Below are 21758 nucleotides of genomic sequence, written 5' to 3' on the forward strand. Positions count from 1 at the left end.
TGGAGGCGGAGGTGTAAATTCTTTTTGTATCTACATCATTTGTTGGAAAGGGGGTTTTGGGCCTCGGAGATGCAAGATGCTCTAAGAGCATCTACGGCTGGGGGGGGGGGGGGGGGTTTACCTGCCTCAAACGCCGGGGCGGGCGGCCTGGTCTCTGAACCGTCATGAAAATGCGACCCAACGGTGCACCCCAAACCCGCCTCAAATGCCCGAGCTGACCGGCACCCCTCATATCCAGCCCAAATCTAGGGCGGATATGAGGCGGCCCGGGCGTGTCCCCCACTTCCGTCCGGCCCATCTCTGGTCCACCCGACCCCACAAAATCCCCCTCTAGAGCAAACGCCGGGCTCACTTCACTCCGCTCAGCTCAGCTCCACTTTCTCCAGTGCGTCAATCCCGAGCGCCGGTGACCATGTCCAACACCCGTAGCCATTCCGATGGCAACTCCGGAGATGAGGACGAGCTGCCGCTCAGAATCGCGCTAGAGAGCTCGTGGGTCGATACGGTCGGCAGCTTCATTTCATGAGCGATGCCGCCTGTGGCCCCTCGCCGACGCCAACGCTGGCCCTTCCTGCCCCGTGCGCAGATCTGCAAGGCAGCCCAATCAGCGCCGCCCGCCCGACGGCCTCCCCCACCTCCGGCCGCTGCTTCACGCAGGCAGCGGTGGGTTCTAGTGCCCGCTCCGCCGACGTTGTGGATGCGAACTCCGGAATCGGAGGCATGTGCTGCCTGCTGTGAGGCAGAGGGCAAGGGAGACGGGGGTCACGTCCGACGCGGTTGCGCAGTCTGCCCGATACCGCCACATGAAGCCAGTGCCCGACAAGGAGGAGCGTCTCCTCCGGTGGGTGTAACGTTAGTCACTTACCAAAGCAGAGACGGAGGCCCGGCGGCTTCGGAGGATCAACACCAAGCAACTCTGGATCGGCATTAAGCAGTCTTAGCAGGAGGCGACGGAGGCAGCCGCAGAGGTGGTGAGGGTGGACAAACTTATGGGCAAGCAGGATCGCATCGTCTGGTGTTTGAAGGGCTACATCATCATCTTCGGTTCCTCCTCCTCCAACGGGTCCGACTCCGATGACTCCGACATCGACCCACCTCCTGCCGCGAATGCATACAGCATCGCCGGCGACTGTAAGGGCAAGGGCCGGCGAGGAAGTGGTGAAGCTCCGCCCTCTCATATCTAGCTCGTAGTATCGTCCTGCTAGTATCTAGTTAGCATTTGCCGGACAGTATGAACTGTGTGAACTATGACCGATCTTTTGGTGATGTTTATATGTGAATTTATGCCCGTTTGTTATCGGTCTAGAATGTGTTTCCTGTCATTTTTGCCCGCCTAGTGATCTACGTACTACATTGCATAATTTTGTCTGGATATAAAGTGCATGATAAGAGATACGCGGTTGTGGACGCATGGATTTTGAAAAAGAAGGTTAAAACCTTAGTTCTCTGCATCAATCGATGCATACAAACATCTTTATTAATTATTCAACAAAGCTCTAACAAAAAAACTTTTAGCAGGTGCTAGTAATTAACGATCGATTACGTGACTGCGTGTGCTTGAGCCCCCCTGAGGCCGTGACTCAAACGTAGACTTGAGAAAAATAGGCCTATAAGATGGCCCACTGATGATCGTGGCCCCGTCCGTTCCTAATCCTAAACTCGCACGCCCAGCAGAGGCAATTAGCGCTAGGTCAAACAAAAGAGAGGCAATTAGCGCCGCCGGCAGCCGCTGTCCGCCCTTCTTGTAGCAATCAAAGTTGATTTAGATCAATTCAGGCTCCGCTGGTGTTGCGAGGGGCGATCGTGTAGGCTGCCCACATCAATTCTCCAGCGATAGAGCGGTCCAGCTAACTAGCCAAGGTTAGCGCTAATGATTATTTTTACTAATCTATCTCAATTCCCATCTTCTGTGTCTTCAAATTATACATCAAATTTAACTTTTCTTATTTTATGATCTGCAATACTAAGTTTTCTTAGGACCTACTAATATTTTGATCTTAACTTTTTGCGGAATATTTATATCTTTTTTACAAATTGTAGAGTCTAATTTGAACTGATACAAATACAACTTGGTAATTTTTAGTGTCGAAGCCATCCATTACTATGATAGAGCAACACTTTTTTTATTTCCTGTTTGGCCCCCTATGTCAAAATCCTGACTCCACCCGTGCGCACCCGGGTGCGTCCGCGAGCGTACAGCGAACGGATTTGGCAAGTTCGGCTGTAGATACTCTAAAACCACAGGTTGGATCTGTTCTCCGCGCCTCCTGGTTGGTGGCTGCGAAGGTCGTGCCAGGAGACCATTACATCGACCTGTTGGATGTGTTCGATGCATCAGATCTGAAGCTAGTGCCGGCACACGACTATGCGGGTACTGCCGATGACGGAGCAGCGGTGCTGAAGGATGTGCCAGCCTCGGGCAAGGTGGCCATGAACAGTGCACTAGCATTGCCAGTCGTCGTACCTTGTGCGCCCGAGGGCATGGTAGATCTGGGCGATGCAACTACAGTGGCATGCGTTCGAATGTTGGATCTGTTAGTGTCGATGTTCACAAAGGCTACGACAAGCACAACTTCATTCATGATGAATGCATGGATAGTCATGGCGGCAACGGCGGCGGCCTTTGACGACAGTGCCAAGATGATCAAGGGGCTCGACAACGCATCTGCCTGCACATTGGTATTTCTGCATATTTCTGCAAGCGTGATGACAATGGTTGCTTGCAGCACTTGCTGACATCAGAAAGAGGTTTTTCGCCTGATGCTTGGCAATGGCTATCGCACGAGCAAGCTCCACGAGAAAGCAACTCGGTTCGACGCTGATGGGCAAAGGGCGCATTGGTAGTTCCCATCCGACAACTACATCCGAGGAAGTGGCACTGACGGTATGATGGATGATATGTTGTCGGGACTCACGTCTGTGTGGAGTGACAGCGGCTAGATCCGCACCGAGACATGGGCGCCTCTAAAGGCCATGGCGGTGGTCTTAGGCAGGAGGATTTCCCACCGATTTGCTAATGCCTTTTTGGTCTAACGCTAAGTGTTGGCTCATGACCGCATTGAACGATTTCTCTTCAAAATGTTGATTCACACACCTCTTCATATCTGGGCTGAAAACTCTTGTCCTAACCGATACTAGCCAGGCTCCGCAATGACGAACTTGCATCATGACCTTGTTGAACGCGTTGTCCACTTGCTGTTGTGTTGGTCCTCATGGGCCGGTCATGGTAACTAGGAGGAAAATCCTTGTCCAAGTTATCTCGGGTCGGACGAGACGACGATGTCGTGAGGATGCTTATCTCTCATGAAGGCGTTGTGGCAGGAGGAAGTCGATCTAGTTATAAGTGTTTATTTTCATAGCATGTAATGATTCGATCGTAATTGCCTTTGTTCTGTACTCTACTTAATAATTACTACCTCCATCCTAAGGCGTACATTAAGTCAATGTTATATATATATATATATATATATATATATATATATAGACACACACACACACAAAAATATGAAGCTAAAACAATATCAAATCTATAACAATACATCCATCATTGAATATATTTTCACAATCTATTTATTCAATATTGTAACTGTTGATATGTTCTTTGATATATTGAGTCAAACTTTTTAAAAAACTTTTTGGATGAATTTATACTCCATCTATTTTGGGGCGGAGGGAGTAATAAAAATGACTGTGTGCATCAATTGATGCCGAAGGCTTTAACCTTCTTTTCGAAAAAAAATTAAAAGCATGGTGAAATGTGGATGTGTGAACCCACACTGTATCCACCCTAGAAAAAACCTTATTCATAGTAGCACCAAATGCCGTTGCCCCGGTAAGCGTCTCAGTTCCTATAAATTGAAACCGGGGCTGCTCAGGAATTGGCACCAGTCCACATTGCCAAAGCAATCATCAGTGTATCAGCGCGTAGGGCCATTAACAAACTCGAGTGCATCTTCACATATGGCCCCACCAGCGCAATGCTTGGACACGGTCACCGGTGCAACCGGCCAGAATGGCACCGTGCCGGTGATAGGGCACACGCCGGAGAAGAAGATGCAATGCCACAACCTGCTTGACGCCGACGAGTTCCGGCTCCAGGGTCACCAGGTAATCGACTTCATAGCCGAGTATTACAGCGGCATGGGTGACCACCCCGTGCACCCCAGCGTCACCCCCGGCTTCCTCCGCAACCTGCTCCCTACGGAGGCGCCGTCCCATCCGGAGCCCGACGCGTTCAGCTCCGCGCTCAAGGACGTCCGCGACATCATCCTCCCGGGCATGACGCACTGGCAGAGCCCCCGCCACTTCGCGCACTTCCCGGCGTCGAGCAGCACCGTCGGCGCCCTCGGGGAGGCGCTCACCGCCGGCATCAACGTGGTCCCCTTCACGTGGGCCGCTTCGCCGGCCGCCGCTGAGCTCGAGATGGTGGTCGTGGATTGGCTCGGCAAGGCACTGCACCTTCCCGAGAGCCTCCTCTTCGCCGGAGGCGGAGGGGGCACGATTCTTGGCACCTCGTGCGAGGCCATACTCTGCACTCTCGTCGCCGCAAGGGACCGGAAGCTCGCCGAGATCGGTGAGAACAGGATCTGTGACCTCGTGGTCTACTGCTCGGACCAGACCCACTTCGCCTTCCGCAAGGCCGCACGCATTGCCGGCATCCAGCGTGACCACTGCCGGGCGATACACACGTGCCACAGCGACATGTTCGCGCTGTCGCCCACGGAACTGCAGGCCGCCATGCAGGCTGACGTGGATGCCGGGCTTGTGCCCCTCTTCCTGTGCGCGACCATCGGGACGACCCAGACCACTGCCGTCGACCCCATCGGCGAGCTCTGCGCTGTCACCGCGCCGCACGGAGTGTGGGTGCACGTGGACGCGGCGTACGCCGGCTCCGCGCTCGTCTGCCCGGAGTTCACCTACGTGATACACGGCGTGGAGGCCGTGGACTCCTTCAGCATGAACGCCCACAAGTGGCTCCTCGCCAACAACGACTGCTGCACGATGTGGGTGAAGAAGCCGAGCGCGCTGGTGGCTGCGCTCGGGACCGAGCAGGAGTACATCCTCAAGGACGCGGCGTCGGAGGGGCACGACGTGGTGGACTACAAGGACTGGAACATGACGCTGACACGCCGGTTCCGCGCGCTCAAGATGTGGCTCGTGCTCCGCTGCTACGGCATCCAGGGCCTGCGCGACCACATCCGCTCCCACGTCCGCATGGCCGTGGCGTTCGAGAAAATGGTGAGGGCCGATGAGAGGTTCGAGGTTGTGACTGACAGGACGTTTGCGCTGGTGTGCTTCCGGCTTCGCCCACAGGACAAGTTCGGCGGTGAGAAGACGGCCAACGACCTCAACCGAGGCCTCCTAGAAGAGGTGAACGCGGTCACCTCGGGCCCCTACATGAGCGCCGCAAACGTAGGCGGTATGTTCATGCTAAGGTGTGCCGTGGGGAGCACGCTCACGGAGGAGCACCATGTCGACGATGCATGGAAGGTTGTGCAGGATCAGGCCTCGGCGATCCTTCGTAAGATGGAGATCATCTACAGCTCTAGGTAACCTACGAACTTGGTGAAGATGAACTTCGATTCAAGGTTCACCACAATAATTAGGCGGGCCACGGAATCATGCATGAGGATTGTACTTCGCGAATAGAGCTGCCCATGTAATGTACTACTACTTGCTTTTTGTTACGTCTGTATTTGAAACTATTGTTTACATTTTTTCCCTTTTCCCTAAAGGTTGCATAATAATTGAGATGTAAGGTGATATACACCTATTTCGACGGTTATATACATAAAGTGATTATATATTGTTTGTATTGTATTATGTGTTCCCGCTTCATTGTTTCCATTGTATTCTTGTATGTAACTTGTGATTCTACTACATCCCTTAAGTTATTGAATCGTGTGTTTCTGCAAACATGTATGCATTGACGTATATTAATAATAAACACCAAAACAATGTATTGGCAAACTCTTAAACATTGGTGTACCATTACTGCAGATCGGTGCTATTAGGCGCATATCATCGAATTATGTGCGACGAAGTTATCACACACATTAGAAAATAAAATCGTGTGCCTCAAAGTGAAATGTATGTGATGGCCAACACATCGCGCGTGATTGGGGAAGGAAAACATGGTGCGATTTCGTGCACATGGTTCTACTGAAATAAGCGTGTGAGATGAACTGAATTATCGCACACGTTTTTTCTAATGCCGTGTGTCTGGTTGTACCGAAAAAATTGCCCATCATGATGCGAGCCATCGAACACATAACTTTTAGATCTATCGTGAGCGATTTATAGCAAACAGACCATTTTAATAAATTGTGTGAGATATGTTTACAATCGCATACAGTTACACCGAAGGAGTCATGTGTGATGATGTTCACATGATTTCAATACTTGTAAATTTTCCTCGCTGCATGATTATTTAAAACATGCATAAAAACAATAATTGTAAATGAACAGAGGTTCCTAGGTTGTTATTTACATGAAATATTTAAAACATACATAGAGACCTCACAAAAAGATTAATTGATCATCATGTAGTTCTTCTTCGCATGCTTGCTAGCGCCACGGCCTGACCCCGGGGCCTCCTCTACTGTTACAAATGGAGGCATGTCATCACATGAACGATCCACTTGTACATGGCATAGCTTGTTTAAGCATCCTTGCCTCTGTACGTGATGTACTCTGGACTCGGACATTCCTCCCAGATCAAATGCTATTGATAATGCGATGAGATAAAAAGAAAGTACAGACTTACTAGGTGGGATATGATTTGCAGACCCAAGGGTCAGGGTGGGCTTAAGATTGAGAAGAGGTAAAGAATAGATATCTGCTCAGTAAATGATTATACAAGCTATCTGTTGAGACCGAAGGAACCTGGGTGCAAATTCTACTTAATAAGTACCTACAATCTAATACCTTGGCCCAGGTTACCATTAGAACCAATGATTCACCTTTCTGGAAAGGGCTTAATGAGAACGAAAGCATCTTTCTTCCATAGAACTAAATTTATCATTGGAAATGGTAATTCGACTAGATTATGAGAAGATACTTGGTTAGGGGAGACGCATCTTGCCATACAATATATGTCTCTGTATAATATTATATAGCGTCAGGAGGCTTATGTTGCTACAATATTATAGTCTACTCCTCTAAACATTCAATTTGGGCGATCCTTAGTAGGAGACCGATGGGATGCATGGCTACATCTGGTGCGGAGGTTGATGGATGTTCACCTCTCTGATGTGCCCGATACTATCCACTGATGAATCCATGTATGTAGACCTAATTGACTCGGACCCGATTCCATGATCAATACATATTTGGAAGATTAAAGCGCCACTAAAAACATAAATCTTTATGTGGTTTGTTAACAAGGAGGTGATTCTGACTAAGAATAATTTGGCAAAGCGTAGTTGGGAAGGTAGTCAACCATGTTGCTTTTGTGATCAAGATGAAACTATTAAACACCTCTTTCTCGATTGTCCGATGGCCAAACTTTTATGGCGTTCAAATCATATAGCTTTCAATATCGTCCCTCCAAATGGTATTCACACGTTATTTGGGACGTGGCTAAATGCAGTGGAGCCAAATATTGCGAGCCATATTTGGGTAGGAGTATGCGCATTACTTTGGGCTATACGGAACTGCAGAAATGATATGGTCTTTAACAAACAAACTCGTACACATTTTTTGCAGGTTATCGACATGGTCACTGCTTGGATCCGTACGTGATCATTACTCACTCCTGCGGAAGCCAGAGAGCCATTTGTTATTGGGTCTACACGATGGGAGAAGGTTCCTCGGGATATGTACAACCGATATGGATAGCGGTACAGTAATAGGCTAGGTGTTTAGTCATCTCGTCCTATTTTAGCCGGTTGTGGCAACTTTAATTTTTTTGGTTACCTTTTCTTTAGCTCCGAGTAAGCTTGTACTAGACTGCGGACCTTGGTGATACTTTGTTTAATGATGTGAACTGTTTACTCACGCCACCACTGTGTGAAATAGCAATGATCGTGCACACACATACCACGTTACCACTATACACTAGTAGTAGCAACGTTCACATAGCCTCCAGCGCCACCACTAATTATTTATTGATTTATAAAAAATCATTTATACAATTCATCCGTTGATTTATAAAATCATTTGACCTGAGTTTCTTATACCTCGCAATGGCGATGTTTTTGCATCGTTACCTTGTTGAAAGCATTGCTCAGATATGCTCGTGTCACATCCCTAGTTCTGGTATGACCTAGGCTAGCCCTTCATGTTTGCATCATGTTTAAATTCCATTTAAAATTTGAAATGGGGATTTGTGAAACCCTCAGAATCATTTCTGAAAATGACCCAAGTAAAAATTGCTCCAAAAGGGTTCAAGAAAATGCTCATGTTGCTCTCTGAAAATATTGGACAGAGATAAAAGTCAAATCAATATTTTTATGAGCTCCTAAGTATTTATTTTGGGCATTTGGAATTAATGCAGTAATTATTTGCTTTGGATGTATATTATATATATATATATATATAATATTGTCCAAAAATTATGCCACTTGTTGAGGAGCTCTAGAATAATACCATTAGCCCCTGCAAAAATTGGCATAAGAAAATAAAATGGTTTAGTATTTTATTTAAACCAAACAAATGTTAGAAAAATAGAAAAGAAAACAAAAAAGGAAAAGCCTACCTGTGCTTACCTGCCGCCTGGCACTGTGCAGCCGGCCTGGCCCAGCGGCCCAGCAGGCCGGCCCAGCCGACTGGCACTGCCAGTCGTCCCCTTCCTCGCGCCAGGAGGACAGGGGCACGCGCTCGCCGCGCGCAAGCACACACCGGCCACCTCCTGCTTCCCCGCTCGCCGCTGGAGGCACCCGACGACGCCACGCACCCCCCCTGAACACCGCTCACTCTCCCCAGTCCTCTCCTCTCCTCTCCCTCGCTTCCTCGCTCACGGTCGAGCGCTGCCGTCGCCACCGGCCAACGTTGCCGCAGCCACCGCCTCCCCCTCGCCCTCTTTCCATGTCTGCGAGCTCCGCCACCTCGCCCTGAAGCTCTCCATGGAGCCACGCGCCTCGGGAGGCCCTGGAGCGCCTCCATCGCCGTCGTCTTCATCTCCGGCCGCCGTGGATCCCCATCACCGCCCCGCCGACTTCAGTGCATCCCCGAGCTCGCCGTCAAGCCCACCGAGACCGCTGTGAGCTGCTGCTTCTCCTCCCCCTCTCCGTTTGCTCGCTTGCATGTCATAGCCGTCGCCCCCTTGCTTACCGTAGCCGTCGTCGCGCGGGCTCGTCGCCGGCGAAGCCCCGGTGACCAAATGGCCCCGCGCGTGCGTCTGTTGCACTCGCAACGACCCATGGAGCAACGCTAGCGCGACAGCCAGCTTGTTTGCAAGCCGCAACGCCGACCCCAAGCACACCCGCACGCCGGCCACCGCCACGAGCTCTTTTCCAGCGAGCTCCGGCCACCCCAGCTACTCCCACTTGCCCTGTTGGTTGCGCGCGTTCGCCAGCTTCACGTAGGTAGTCTCCGCCGCGCGTTTGGTCGCCGGAAGGCGATTTCCGACGCCTCCGCCGCGTCTGGCCTCGCCGGCGTCAAGTCGCCGGCGGGCTTTGACCCCGCAGACAGGAGGTTTGACCTTTTCCGTCGGTCGCCGACATGTGGGGCCCGGCCCTGTTAAGTTTTAGTTAGGATTAGTTTAACAACTAATTAAACCATGTTTAGCTAATTGGGTCACTGACATGTGGGCCCAACCCCATTAACTAAACCAGTTTAGGTTTATTTTAAATCAGGAATAGCTACAGACACTGACGTGTGGACCCCACACGTCAGGTTTGACCTGGTCAGCCGCCTTTGACCTGCTGACGTAAGCATGACGCTGTGCTGACGCAGTTATTCTTTTTCTGGAATTATTTTAAAACAGGAAATTCCAAAAAAGTTTTAAACTTCAAAAATTCATAGAAATTCAACCGTAGCTCAGATTGAAATAATTTATATATGAAAAATGATCAGAAAAATTCCATCTATCCATCTGTACCATTTTCATGCATGACAAACCAACCTATACATGATGTATATATGAAAACACACTTATGGCATATTTAAGAGCTTAATTAGGGGTTTAAATGGACCTCAACTAAATAAATGCTAGATGCATTAACTCAAACAACATCACATACTCATGCCATGTTCATGCATCATAATGTTGCATATGCTTGTGTTTGATTTCCGACACCGTTCCTTCTCGATAGGTCCTGCTCCGGAGAGTGTTCGAGAGTGCCTGTCTGAGGAGCAGTGCCCCCCTGTTGATCTACCAGGCAAGCAAACCCCCTTGTTCATTCCGATACAATCCTACTCTCTCGCTCCTGCTCTCATTTATTGCATTAGGGCAACAACGATTCAACTTCTACTTTATGTTGCAATAGTTAAACCCATTCCTCTGCATGACCTGTCATTGCCACAGTAAATAGTTAAAACCCACTAGCATGTGTAGGAGTTGATTGAGCCATGTTGTGTTCTTGCCATGCCGTGCCTGCTATTGCTTAGAGTTGTGTCAGGTCTGATTCATCGGGAATGAATTGGAGTGGTACGATATGTTCTAGTGCTGAGAGTTAAGCGTGTGAACACGATTTGGTAAAGGTAGCGGTGAGAGGCTCTGTAGGAGTACATGGTGGGTTGTCTCACTGGAACCGTCCTTAAGAACTGAGTTCGGTGTAAGTTGTCCAATGACTAGTCACTACCACACATTGGGCTCCAGGCGATCCAAGCTCTCTCGACTTATTAGACAACTTGATCTCTGTCCAGGAGTTGCAATTAGTTTCTGGTGTTTGTAGGTAGTGTTAGTAGTCTACCAAGTGGCACCCGGCCAGGTGGGCTTGGGACAGACTAGGCACAGTGACACGGTGTACCAAGTGGCACCCGGATGGTGGGCTTGGGAACCCTGCTCACATCGTTTGGGGCCGTGAACGACACCCCGGCCGGATCTCCTTGCGGATGGAACCCGAATAGGCGATGAACCTGGACTAGAGTCTTGTGTGGTTAGTCAGGTCGTGGCCGACATCCTCGCCAGGCTTCCGCTTGAAGGTTGCCAAGATACATGACGTGTATATGGTGATAAGTGGTGAGAGCGTGTGTGAAGAAGTACACCCCTGCAGGGTTTTCATGATCTATTCGAATAGCCGTGTCCTCGGTTATGGACTTCTTGGATGCTTACGTGGTACATAGACAACTTAAAGTGGATACTCTAAAATGCTCAAGACAAGTGTGAGTGCTATGGATGGCCTTCTCGTAAGGAGACGAGGATGAATCCATAGTAGTGTATTGATGTGGTGATTAGTGGACTCGTGTGCGCTGCCTCACCTCAAAGAAGTTTCTCGTTGTCGTAGAACAGGATAGCCACTGAGTCAAAGCTGGCTTGCTGCAACTAAACCCCACATTATCTTCTTGATACAATGCATGTATGATAGGGTCTGATGTAAGTCTTGCTGAGTACCTTTGTACTCACGTTTGCTTTATTTATGTTTTGCAGGTAAGACATCTGTCTCACTAGTAGTACCGCTTGGACTTCGACGAGTAGCTTGTTACCTTAGCTACGATCTTGTACCTTTGAGGGACTTGTAGATAGTCAGGCTTCTCGGCCTTTTTCTTTTGTAGTTGTCTGTACTCAGACATGTAATGCTTCCGTTGCTTGTATGCTCTGAATGATGGGTCATGTGACCCCTGTTTGTATTAATGCCATGTGGCTCTTCTGAGCATTTATCTATATGAGTTTGCGTTATGTTGTGATGCCATGTTGTACAGCACATACTTGCATGTTATGCGTACGTGTGACGTGTATTGCTATGTGTGGGATCCGACAAACTAGTTGTTTATCCTTGGCAGCCTCTCATATGGGGAAATGTAGTCTAGTGCTTCCTTGAACCATAGTAGTCCGCTACAGCCCGGTTCACCGGAGTCCTACTAGCCCAGCACTACTACTCAGGACACTTCACTGGCCGGCCTGTGTTTCACTTCGTTCATGTGTCTGTCCCTTCGGGGAAATGTCACGCAGTGACATCCGGAGTCCTGTTAGCCCAGTGCTACAGCCCGGATTCACACGCTGCTGACTGACATGCTCGATGTGAATCATGTATGCCTGTCCCCATGGGTTAGTGCCGCTTTGGGTTCACGACTAGCCATGTCGGCCCGGGTTCTCTGTCATATGGATGCTAGCGACACAATCATATACGTGAGCCAAAAGGTGCAAACGGTCCCGGGCCAGGGTAAGGCGACACCCGTGGGAATACCGTGCGTGAGGCCGCAAAGTGATATGTGGTGTTACCGGCTAGATCGATGTGACTTGGAATCGGGGTCCCGACAGCTTTGGTATCAGAGCCTGACTGACTGTAGGATTTCCAAGCCAACCTGGTCGAAGTTGAGTCTAGAAATTCTTTAGCTATATAGGGGAATTGATTGTGGAAGGGAACGTAAGGCTCTTTTTACTCCTTATACCTCATGCCCTTCTGATCTGAGTCATCCTATCTTTCCTACGGGGTTAAGGAACTAGGCTTCCTCTTCTGTCTATCAGGATCACATGTTACTACTCCGTAGTTTCTAAGGTTTGGTTGATCTGAGTCTTATCCCAGTTTGAGTACCTCCGGTGTAGCCTGTTTAGTAATATCTCAGAACCTTGGGTGATGATGTTAAGTTTGGTGCTACCCCGTCTTTTGCAGAATGTCTCATTTGAGCATTTTACTGCCGTTATGCTGCCGGATTTGTCCTAGGAGTTCGAGAGATACTAAATTCTTGTGCTACCTTCCGCATCCTATAGTTGATGCTGAATCCATCCTTGTTTTCCTTGGTTTTGTTCTTCAGGATGTTGCCGGTTAACCGAAGTTCTGTTGCTTGTAGCCGGAACCACGGAGATGGTAGGGATGAGGATCCTCCCGACCAGCCTTCGTTGGCAGAGTTCATGTTAGAGATGGAGAAGAACAAGCGAGAGTCTAACCGCTTGTTAGCACGTATTGAGGAGAACACCTCCCATCAGCACAAAGAGTCAGCGTCCATCTATGATTTCATTGGTCTGAAACCACCTACCTTCCATCATTCCATTGAACCACTTGATGTAGATGATTGGCTCCGTAGTATCACACACAAGCTGCGTTCTGCGAACGTAGCTGAAAGTGACAAGGTCACCTACGCTGCTTATCATCTGGAAGGTCCTGCTAGTCTTTGGTGGCAGAACTATGAGGCTATGCTTCCAGCTGGCCAGATACCTACCTGGAGAGATTTTACTGAAGCCTTTCGTGAACATCACATTCCTCAAGCCCTCATTGATCGCAAGAGAGAAGAGTTTTGTAGTTTCACCCAGGGTGAGATGGCTGTCGATGCTTACAGTAGAGAATTTGAGAACCTCGCTCGCTATGCTTCAGAAGAAGTGTCCACAGACGCCAAGAAGCAGGCTAGGTTCCGGAAGGGTCTCAACCCCAAGTTGCGTCGTGATCTCCACTTGCACCATTGCAATACATTCCAGGCTCTTGTGAACAAGGCCATTAATGCGGAGACAGCTCAGCTCACTTACGAGGAGTCTCATAAGCACACCCGTGATTTGGTTTCTTTCTCCGGTTCTAGTTCGCAGAAGCGCCGGATTTGGGTTCCGAACTCCGCTCTTCCACCCGGATATTCACCGAGGCCATCTTATGTGGCGCCTCACCTAGTTCAGTTACATACTCCACTCAGGCCTATTGGTAGACCGCTTGTCAAATCGGGTCCACGTCCTACTTCAGGGACTTGCTTCACATGCGGAGAGCCAGGACACTATGCACGTGACTGCTCTCAAACCAACTATGCCCCACCCCAGCCTGAGAAGTCTGTTCTTCGTGGTAAGCCATCACGCAAGATGATCAGTGTCAAGTCAGCTTCCACTGAACGTGGATGTGTGCATCACGTCTCAGCTAGAGACGCCCATGACGATCCAGATGTCGTTCTTGGTACACTCCTTGTCAATTGCCATCCAGCATTGGTTTTGTTCGATACTGGAGCATCTCATTCCTTCATTTCCGAAAGCTACGCTAATTTGCACAACATGTCATTTTGTGATATGCCCTCTTCTCTAGTCATTCAAACTCCTGGATCCAAATGACAAACTTCTAGTGTAAGCCATGGTAATGAAATCCTTGTTGACAGACTTGTATTCCCTGCATCACTTATAGCCCTCAAGTCTACAGATATCAACATCATCTTGGGTATGGACTGGATGAAAGCTCATTATGCCAAGATTGATTGTTACACAAGGTCTGTTCAGCTTACACACCCATCTGGCAAGATAGTCACCGTCTCCACTAGAGTTGCAAAGCGCCAACTCTATTCTCTTAATGCCAGCCCTCTTCCAGACCTTGAAGATATCCCGGTAGTCCGTGACTTTCCGGATGTCTTTCCAGAGGAACTGCCAGGTATTCCACCTGACAGAGAAGTAGAGTTTGTCATAGATCTTATCCCAGGAACCGCTCCAATCTCTAGGAGACCTTACAAGATGGCACCCTTAGAACTAGCTGAGCTTAAGAAACAACTTGATGAATCCATGCAAAAGGGTTTCATCCGTCCTAGTTCTTCTCCCTGGGCTTGCCCCGTCCTCTTCGTCAAGAAAAAGGATGGTACAGACCGGATGGTTGTAGATTATCGTCCCGTTAATTTGGTCACGATAAAGAACAAGTATCCGCTCCCCAGGATCAACGATCTGTATGATCAGCTCGCTGGATCCTCAGTCTTCTCCAAGATGGATTTGAGGTTAGGCTACCACCAAATCAAGATCAGAAACGGGGACATTCCTAAAACGGCTTTTGTCACTCGTTATGGTCAGTACAAGTACACCGTCATGTCCTTTGGTCTAACCAATGCTCCAGCTACTTTCTCTCGCTTGATAAACTTGATCTTCGTAGAGTACTTAGATAAGTTCGTCGTGGTTTACCTCGATGATATTCTTATTTACTCGAAGAACGAGGAAGAGCATGCCGAACATCTTAGACTTGTGTTAGAAAAACTCAGAGAGCACCGCCTTTATGCCAAGTTCTCCAAGTGCGAATTTTGGTTACCAGAAGTGACCTATCTCGGCCACGTAATCTTTGGTAAGGGCATTGCTGTCAATCCCGAGAGAGTTCAGGCCGTTCTTGATTGGACTCCGCCTGAAACAGTTAAATAAGCTAGGAGTTTCCTTGGTCTAGCCAGATATTGTCGCCGCTTCGTTGAGAACTTCTCCAAAGTGGCCAAACCTCTGACGGAACTTCTCAAGAAAGATAAAAAGTTTGAGTGGTCCCCACAGTGTGAGTACAGTTTTCAGGAACTGAAAAGACGTCTGACTTCTGCTCCTGTACTTGTGCCACCGGATTTCACTAAAGACTTTGTTATCTACTGCGACGCCTCACGACAGGGACTAGGTTGCATCCTTATGCAAGATCACCATGTGATTGCCTATGCATCTCGACAGTTGCATCCACATGAGGAGAATTATCCTACACATGATCTAGAGCTTGCAGCCGTAATCTATGCACTTAAGACATGGCGACATTACCTCCTTGGTAAACGTTGCGAGATTTACACCGATCACCAGAGTCTTAAGTATATCTTCACCCAACCAGATTTGAACCTTAGGCAAAAACGTTGGTTGGACTTGATCTCAGATTACGACTTAGGAATTACCTACACCCCAGGAAAGGGGAATGTCATGGCTGATGCGCTAAGTCGTAAGTCCTATTGCAACAATCTCATGTTGCAGCAGGGCCAACCACTTCTCCATGAGGAATTCTGTAAGCTTAATCTTCACATTGCTCCTCATGGATTCCTTTCTACCTTGGTGGCGAAACCTACTCTTGTGGATCAAATCATCTCTGCTCATAAGCAGGATACGGGAATTTCCCGGATCAAGAGAAACATTAACAAGGGAGTTGCTGGTAATTTCTCTATAGATGATCGTGGTGTTGTTTTCTTCGAGAGTCGCTTGGTGGTTCCCAAGAATCAACATCTTCGACGATTAATCCTTAAGGAGGCGCATGAATCTCCTCTCATGATTCATCCCAGTAGTACTAAGATGTATCAGGACCTACGCCAGAGGTTCTGGTGGACTAGGATGAAGAGAGAAATTGCTTAGTTTATTGCTAGCTGCGACGTTTGTCGTCGCGTTAAGGCAGAACATCAAAGACCTACTGGCACCCTTCAACCTTTAGCTATTCCTGAGTGGAAATGGGATAAGGTTGGTATGGACTTCATCACCGGCTTTCCTAGGACCAAGAAAGGGAATAATGCTATCTTCGTAGTCATTGATCATCTTTCCAAAGTGGCTCACTTCCTACCTGTTCGAGAGAGTATCACTGCTAGTCAGCTCGCTGACTTATATATTTCTCGAATAGTGTCACTTCATGGTGTTCCACTAGAGATCAATTCAGACCGTGGTAGTCTTTTCACTTCTCATTTCTGGGGGAGTTTCCAAACTGCCATGGGCACCCATCTTTCCTTCAGTACCGCTTTCCACCCTCAATCAAGTGGTCAGGTGGAAAGGGTCAACCAAATTCTCGAAGACATGCTTAGAGCTTGTGTTATCTCATTCGGTATGGATTGGGAGAAGTGTCTTCCCTTCACCGAGTTTGCTTATAACAATAGCTACCAATCCAGCCTCAAGAAAGCTCCTTTTGAGGTTTTGTATGGACGAAGATGTCAAACACCTTTGAACTGGTCAGAAACCGGTGAAAGACAATTCTTTAGACCGGATATGATCCAGGAGGCAGAAGAGCAAGTTCGCATCATTCGTGAGAATTTGAAAACAACCCAATCTCGTCAAAAGAGCCAGTATGACCGTCGTCATAAGGAAGTGGCTTATGAAGTTGGCGACAAGGCTTATCTTCGGGTTACTCCCTTGAAGGGTACCCATCGTTTCGGTATCAAGGGCAAGTTGGCTCCTCGTTACATTGGTCCTTTTCGCATTCTCGCTAAACGAGGAGAGGTTGCCTACCAGTTGGAACTACCCCCACATCTTTCCCGAGTTCATGATGTCTTCCACGTCTCTCAACTCAGGCGTTGCTTCTCGGATCCCATCCGCGGAGTGGACCATGAAACGCTTGATCTCCAAGATAACCTCACATATCGAGAGTACCCCGTCCGCATTCTGGATCAAGCAGAGCGTGTCACTCGATGTCATAACATCAAGTTTCTCAAGGTTCAGTGGTCTCATCATTCCGAAAGAGAAGCTACTTGGGAGCGTGAAGATCGTCTTCGACTTGAGTACCCCACTTTCTTTCCGCCAACTCCTGAATCTCGGGACGAGATTCTTCCGAGTGGGGGTGAGTTGTCACATCCCTAGTTCTGGTATGACCTAGGCTAGCCCTTCATGTTTGCATCATGTTTAAATTCCATTTAAAATTTGAAATGGGGATTTGTGAAACCCTCAGAATCATTTCTGAAAATGACCCAAGTAAAAATTGCTCCAAAAGGGTCCAAGAAAATGCTCATGTTGCTCTTTGAAAATATTGGACAGAGATAAAAATCAAATCAATATTTTTATGAGCTCATAAGTATTTATTTTGGGCATTTGGAATTAATGCAACAATTATTTGCTTTGGATATATATTATTATATATATATAATATTGTCCAAAAATTATGCCAGTTGTTGAGGAGCTCTGGAATAATACCATTAGCCCCTGCAAAAATTGGCATAAGAAAATAAAATGGTTTAGTATTTTATCTAAACCAAACAAATGTCAGAAAAATAGAAAAGAAAACAAAAAAGGAAAAGCCTACCTGTGCTTACCTGCGGCTTGGCACTGTGCAGCCGGCCTAGCCCAGCGGCCCAGCCGACTGGCACTGCCAGTCGTCCCTTCCTCGCGCCAGGAGGACAGGGGCACGCGCTCGCCGCGCGCGAGCACACGCCGGCCACCTCCTGCTTCCCCGCTCGCCGCTGGAGGCATCCGACGACGCCACGCACCCCCCTGAACACTGCTCACTCTCCCCAGTCCTCTCCTCTCCCTCGCTTCCTTGCTCACGGCCGAGCGCTGCCGTCGCCACCGGCCACCACTGCCGCAGCCACCGCCTCCCCCTCGCCCTCTCTCCGTGTCTGCGAGCTCCGCCACCTCGCCCTGAAGCTCGCCATCGAGCCACGCGCCTCCGGAGGCCCTGGAGCGCCTCCATCGCCGCCGTCTTCATCTCCGGCCGCCGTGGATCCCCATCGCCGCCCCGCCGTCTTCAGGGCATCCCCGAGCTCGCCGTCAAGCCCACCGAGACCGCTGTGAGCTGCTGCTTCTCCTCCCCCTCTCCGTTTGCTCGCTTGCATGCCGTAGCCGTCGCCCCCTTGCTTACCGTAGCCATCGCCGCGCAGGCTCGTCGCCGGCGAAGCCCCGATGACCAAATGGCCCCGTGCGTGCGTCTGTTGCACTCGCAACGACCCGTGGAGCAACGCTAGCGCGACAGCCAACTTGTTTGCAAGCCGCAACGCCGACCCCGAGCACACCCGCACGCTGGCCACCGCCACGAGCTCTTTTCCAGCGAGCTCCGGCCACCCCAGCTACTCCCACTTGCCCCGTTGGTTGCGAGCGTTCGCCAGCTTCACGTAGGTAGTTTCCATCGTGCGTTTGGTCGCCGGAAGGCGATTTCCGACGCCTCCGCCGTGTCTGGCCTCGCCGGCGTCGAGTCGCCGGCGGGCTTTGACCCCGCAGATAGGAGGTTTGACCTTTTCCGTCGGTCGCCGACATGTGGGGCCCGGCCCTGTTAAGTTTTAGTTAGGATTAGTTTAACAACTAATTAAACCCTGTTTAGCTAATTGGGTCACTGACACATGGGCCCAACCCCATTAACTAAACCAGTTTAGGTTTATTTTAAATCAGGACTAGCTACAGACACTGACGTGTGGACCCCACGCGTTAGGTTTGACCTGGTCAGCCGCCTTTGACCTGCTGACATAAGCATGACGCTGTGCTGACGCAGTTATGATTATTCTGGAATTATTTTAAAACAGGAAATTCCAGAAAATGTTTTAAACTTCAAAAATTCATAGAAATTCAACCGTAGCTCAGATTGAAATAATTTATATATGAAAAATGATCAGAAAAATTCCATCTATCCATCTGTACCATTTTCATGCATGACAAACCAACCTATACATTTTGTATATATGAAAACACACTTATGGCATATTTAAGAGCTTAATTTGGAGTTGCATTTGAACCCTTGGTTCAAATGGACCTCAACTAAATAAATGCTAGATGCATTAACTCAAACAACATCACATACTCATGCCATGTTCATGCATCATAATGTTGCATATGCTTGTGTTTGATTTCCGACACTGTTCCTTCTCAATAGGTCCTGCTCCGGAGAGTGTTCGAGAGTACCTGTCTGAGGAGCAGTGCCCTCCCTGTTGATCTACCAGGCAAGCAAACCCCCTTGTTCATTCCGATACAATCCTACTCTCTCGCTCCTGCCCTCATTTATTGCATTAGGACAACAACGATTCAACTGCTACTTTATGCTGCGGTAGTTGAACCCATTCCTCTGCATGACCTGTCATTGCCACAGTAAATAGTTAAAACCCACTAGCATGTGTAGGAGTTGATTGAGCCATGTTGTGTTCTTGCAATGCCGTGCCTGCTATTGCTTAGAGTTGTGTCAGGTCTGATTCATCGGGAATGAATTGGAGTGGTACGATATGTTCTGGTGCTGAGAGTTAAGCGTGTGAACACGATTTGGTAAAGGTAGCGGTGAGAGGCCGTGTAGGAGTACATGGTGGGTTGTCTCACTGGAACCGTCCTTAAGAACTAAGTTCGGTGTAAGTTGTCCAATGACTAGTCACTACCACACATTGGGCTCCGGGCGCTCCAAGCTCTCTCGACTTATTAGCCAACTTGATCTCTGTCCAGGAGTTGCAATTAGTTTCTGGTGTTTGTAGGTAGTGTTAGTAGTCTACCAAGTGGCACCCGGCCAGGTGGGCTTGGGACAGACTAGGCACAGTGACACGGTGTACCAAGTGGCACCCGGATGGTGGGCTTGGGAACCCTGCTCACATCATTTGGGGCCGTGAGCGACACCCCGGCCGGATCTCCTTGCGGATGGAACCCGAATAGGCGATGAACCTGGACTAGAGTCTTGTGTGGTTAGTCAGGTCGTGGCCGACATCCTCGCCAGGCTTCGGCTTGAAGGTTGCCGAGATACATGATGTGTATATGGTGATAAGTGGTGAGAGCGTGTGTGAAGAAGTACACCCCTGCAGGGTTTTCATGATCTATTCGAATAGTCGTGTCCTCGGTTATGGACTTCTTGGATGCTTACGTGGTACATAGACAACTTAAAGTGGATACTCTAAAATGCTCAAGACAAGTGTGAGTGCTATGGATGGCCTTCTTGTAAGGAGACAAGGATGAATCATAGTAGTGTATTGATGTGGTGATTAGTGGACTCGTGTGCGCTGCCTCACCTCAAAGAAGTTTCTCGTTGTCGTAGAACAGGATAGCCACTGAGTCAAAGCTGGCTTGCTGCAACTAAACCCCACTTACCTTCTTGATACAATGCATGTATGATAGGGTCTGATGTAAGTCTTGCTGAGTACCTTTGTACTCACGTTTGCTTTATTTATGTTTTGCAGGTAAGACATCTGTCTCACTAGTAGTACCGCTTGGACTTCGACGAGTAGCTTGTTACCTTGGAGGGACTTGTAGATAGTCAGGCTTCTCGGCCTTTTTCTTTTATAGTTGTCTGTACTCAGACATGTAATGCTTCCGTTGCTTGTATGCTCTGAATGATGGGTCATGTGACCCCTGTTTGTATTGATGCCATGCGGCTCTTCTGAGCCTTTATTTATATGAGTTTGCGTTATGTTGTGATGCCATGTTGTACAGCACATACTTGCATGTTATGCGTATGTGTGACGTGTATTGCTATGTGTGGGATCCGACAAACTAGTTGTTTATCCTTGGCAGCCTCTCATATGGGGAAATGTAGTCTAGTGCTTCCTTGAGCCATAGTAGTCCGCTACAGCCCGGTTCACCGGAGTCCTGCTAGCCCAGCACTACTGCTCAGCACACTTGACTGGCCGGCATGTGTTTCACTTTGTTCCTGTGTCTGTCCCTTCGGGGAAATGTCAGGCGGTGACATCCGGAGTCCTGTTAGCCCAGTGCTACAGCCCGGATTCACACGCTGCTGACCAACATGCTTGATGTGAATCATGTATGCCTGTCCCCATGGGTTAGTGCCGCTTTGGGTTCACGACTAGCCATGTCGGCCCGGGTTCTCTGTCATATGGATGCTAGCGACACAATCATATACGTGAGCCAAAAGGCGCAAACGGTCCCGGGCCAGGGTAAGGCGACACCCGTGGGAATACCGTGCGTGAGGCCATAAAGTGATATGAGGTGTTACCGGCTAGATCGATGTGACATGGAATCGGGGTCCCGATAGCTCGGACTTGTTCTTCAGGGTGAAACCCTAGAGCCTGGCCTTTGATGCTTGGATCCGGTGTCGACAAGGTGTTGCTGTTGAAAAACCTCGTTGTCCCTGTGGTGTCAAGATATGGTTGGTGTGGATATGGTTATTGTTCTAGATTGCTGATCAACATTTGGCTAGCTTCGGTTTTTTTCTCTCGCTTAGGCATTGTTTTGGTCTTGTACGACTTTGCTCTTTACTGGCGTGTTTATTTGTGTGTGTTGATGTTGGTTGTGTGCATCCTAGCTATGCAGAGGCCAGCTGTGCTCATTGTGTTTGTATCCATTTGATGCTTCATTTTGAGTCAATAAAATTCAC

The 21758-nt window shown here is 48.8% G+C and overlaps 1 protein-coding gene across 1 annotated transcript; it reads left to right on the forward strand.

Annotated features, from left to right (window-relative positions):
* Positions 1 to 3940: 3940 nt before the first annotated feature.
* Positions 3941 to 5659, forward strand: LOC125524855 (tyrosine decarboxylase-like). Its single transcript, XM_048689882.1, has one exon. The coding sequence runs from the start codon at positions 3961 to 3963 to the stop codon at positions 5551 to 5553; it is 1593 nt and encodes a 530-aa protein (XP_048545839.1). The 5' UTR covers positions 3941 to 3960; the 3' UTR covers positions 5554 to 5659.
* The last annotated feature ends 16099 nt before the right edge of the window (positions 5660 to 21758 follow it).

This window comes from Triticum urartu, chromosome 7 (genome assembly GCF_003073215.2).
Source record: "Triticum urartu cultivar G1812 chromosome 7, Tu2.1, whole genome shotgun sequence".
NCBI lineage: Eukaryota > Viridiplantae > Streptophyta > Magnoliopsida > Poales > Poaceae > Triticum > Triticum urartu.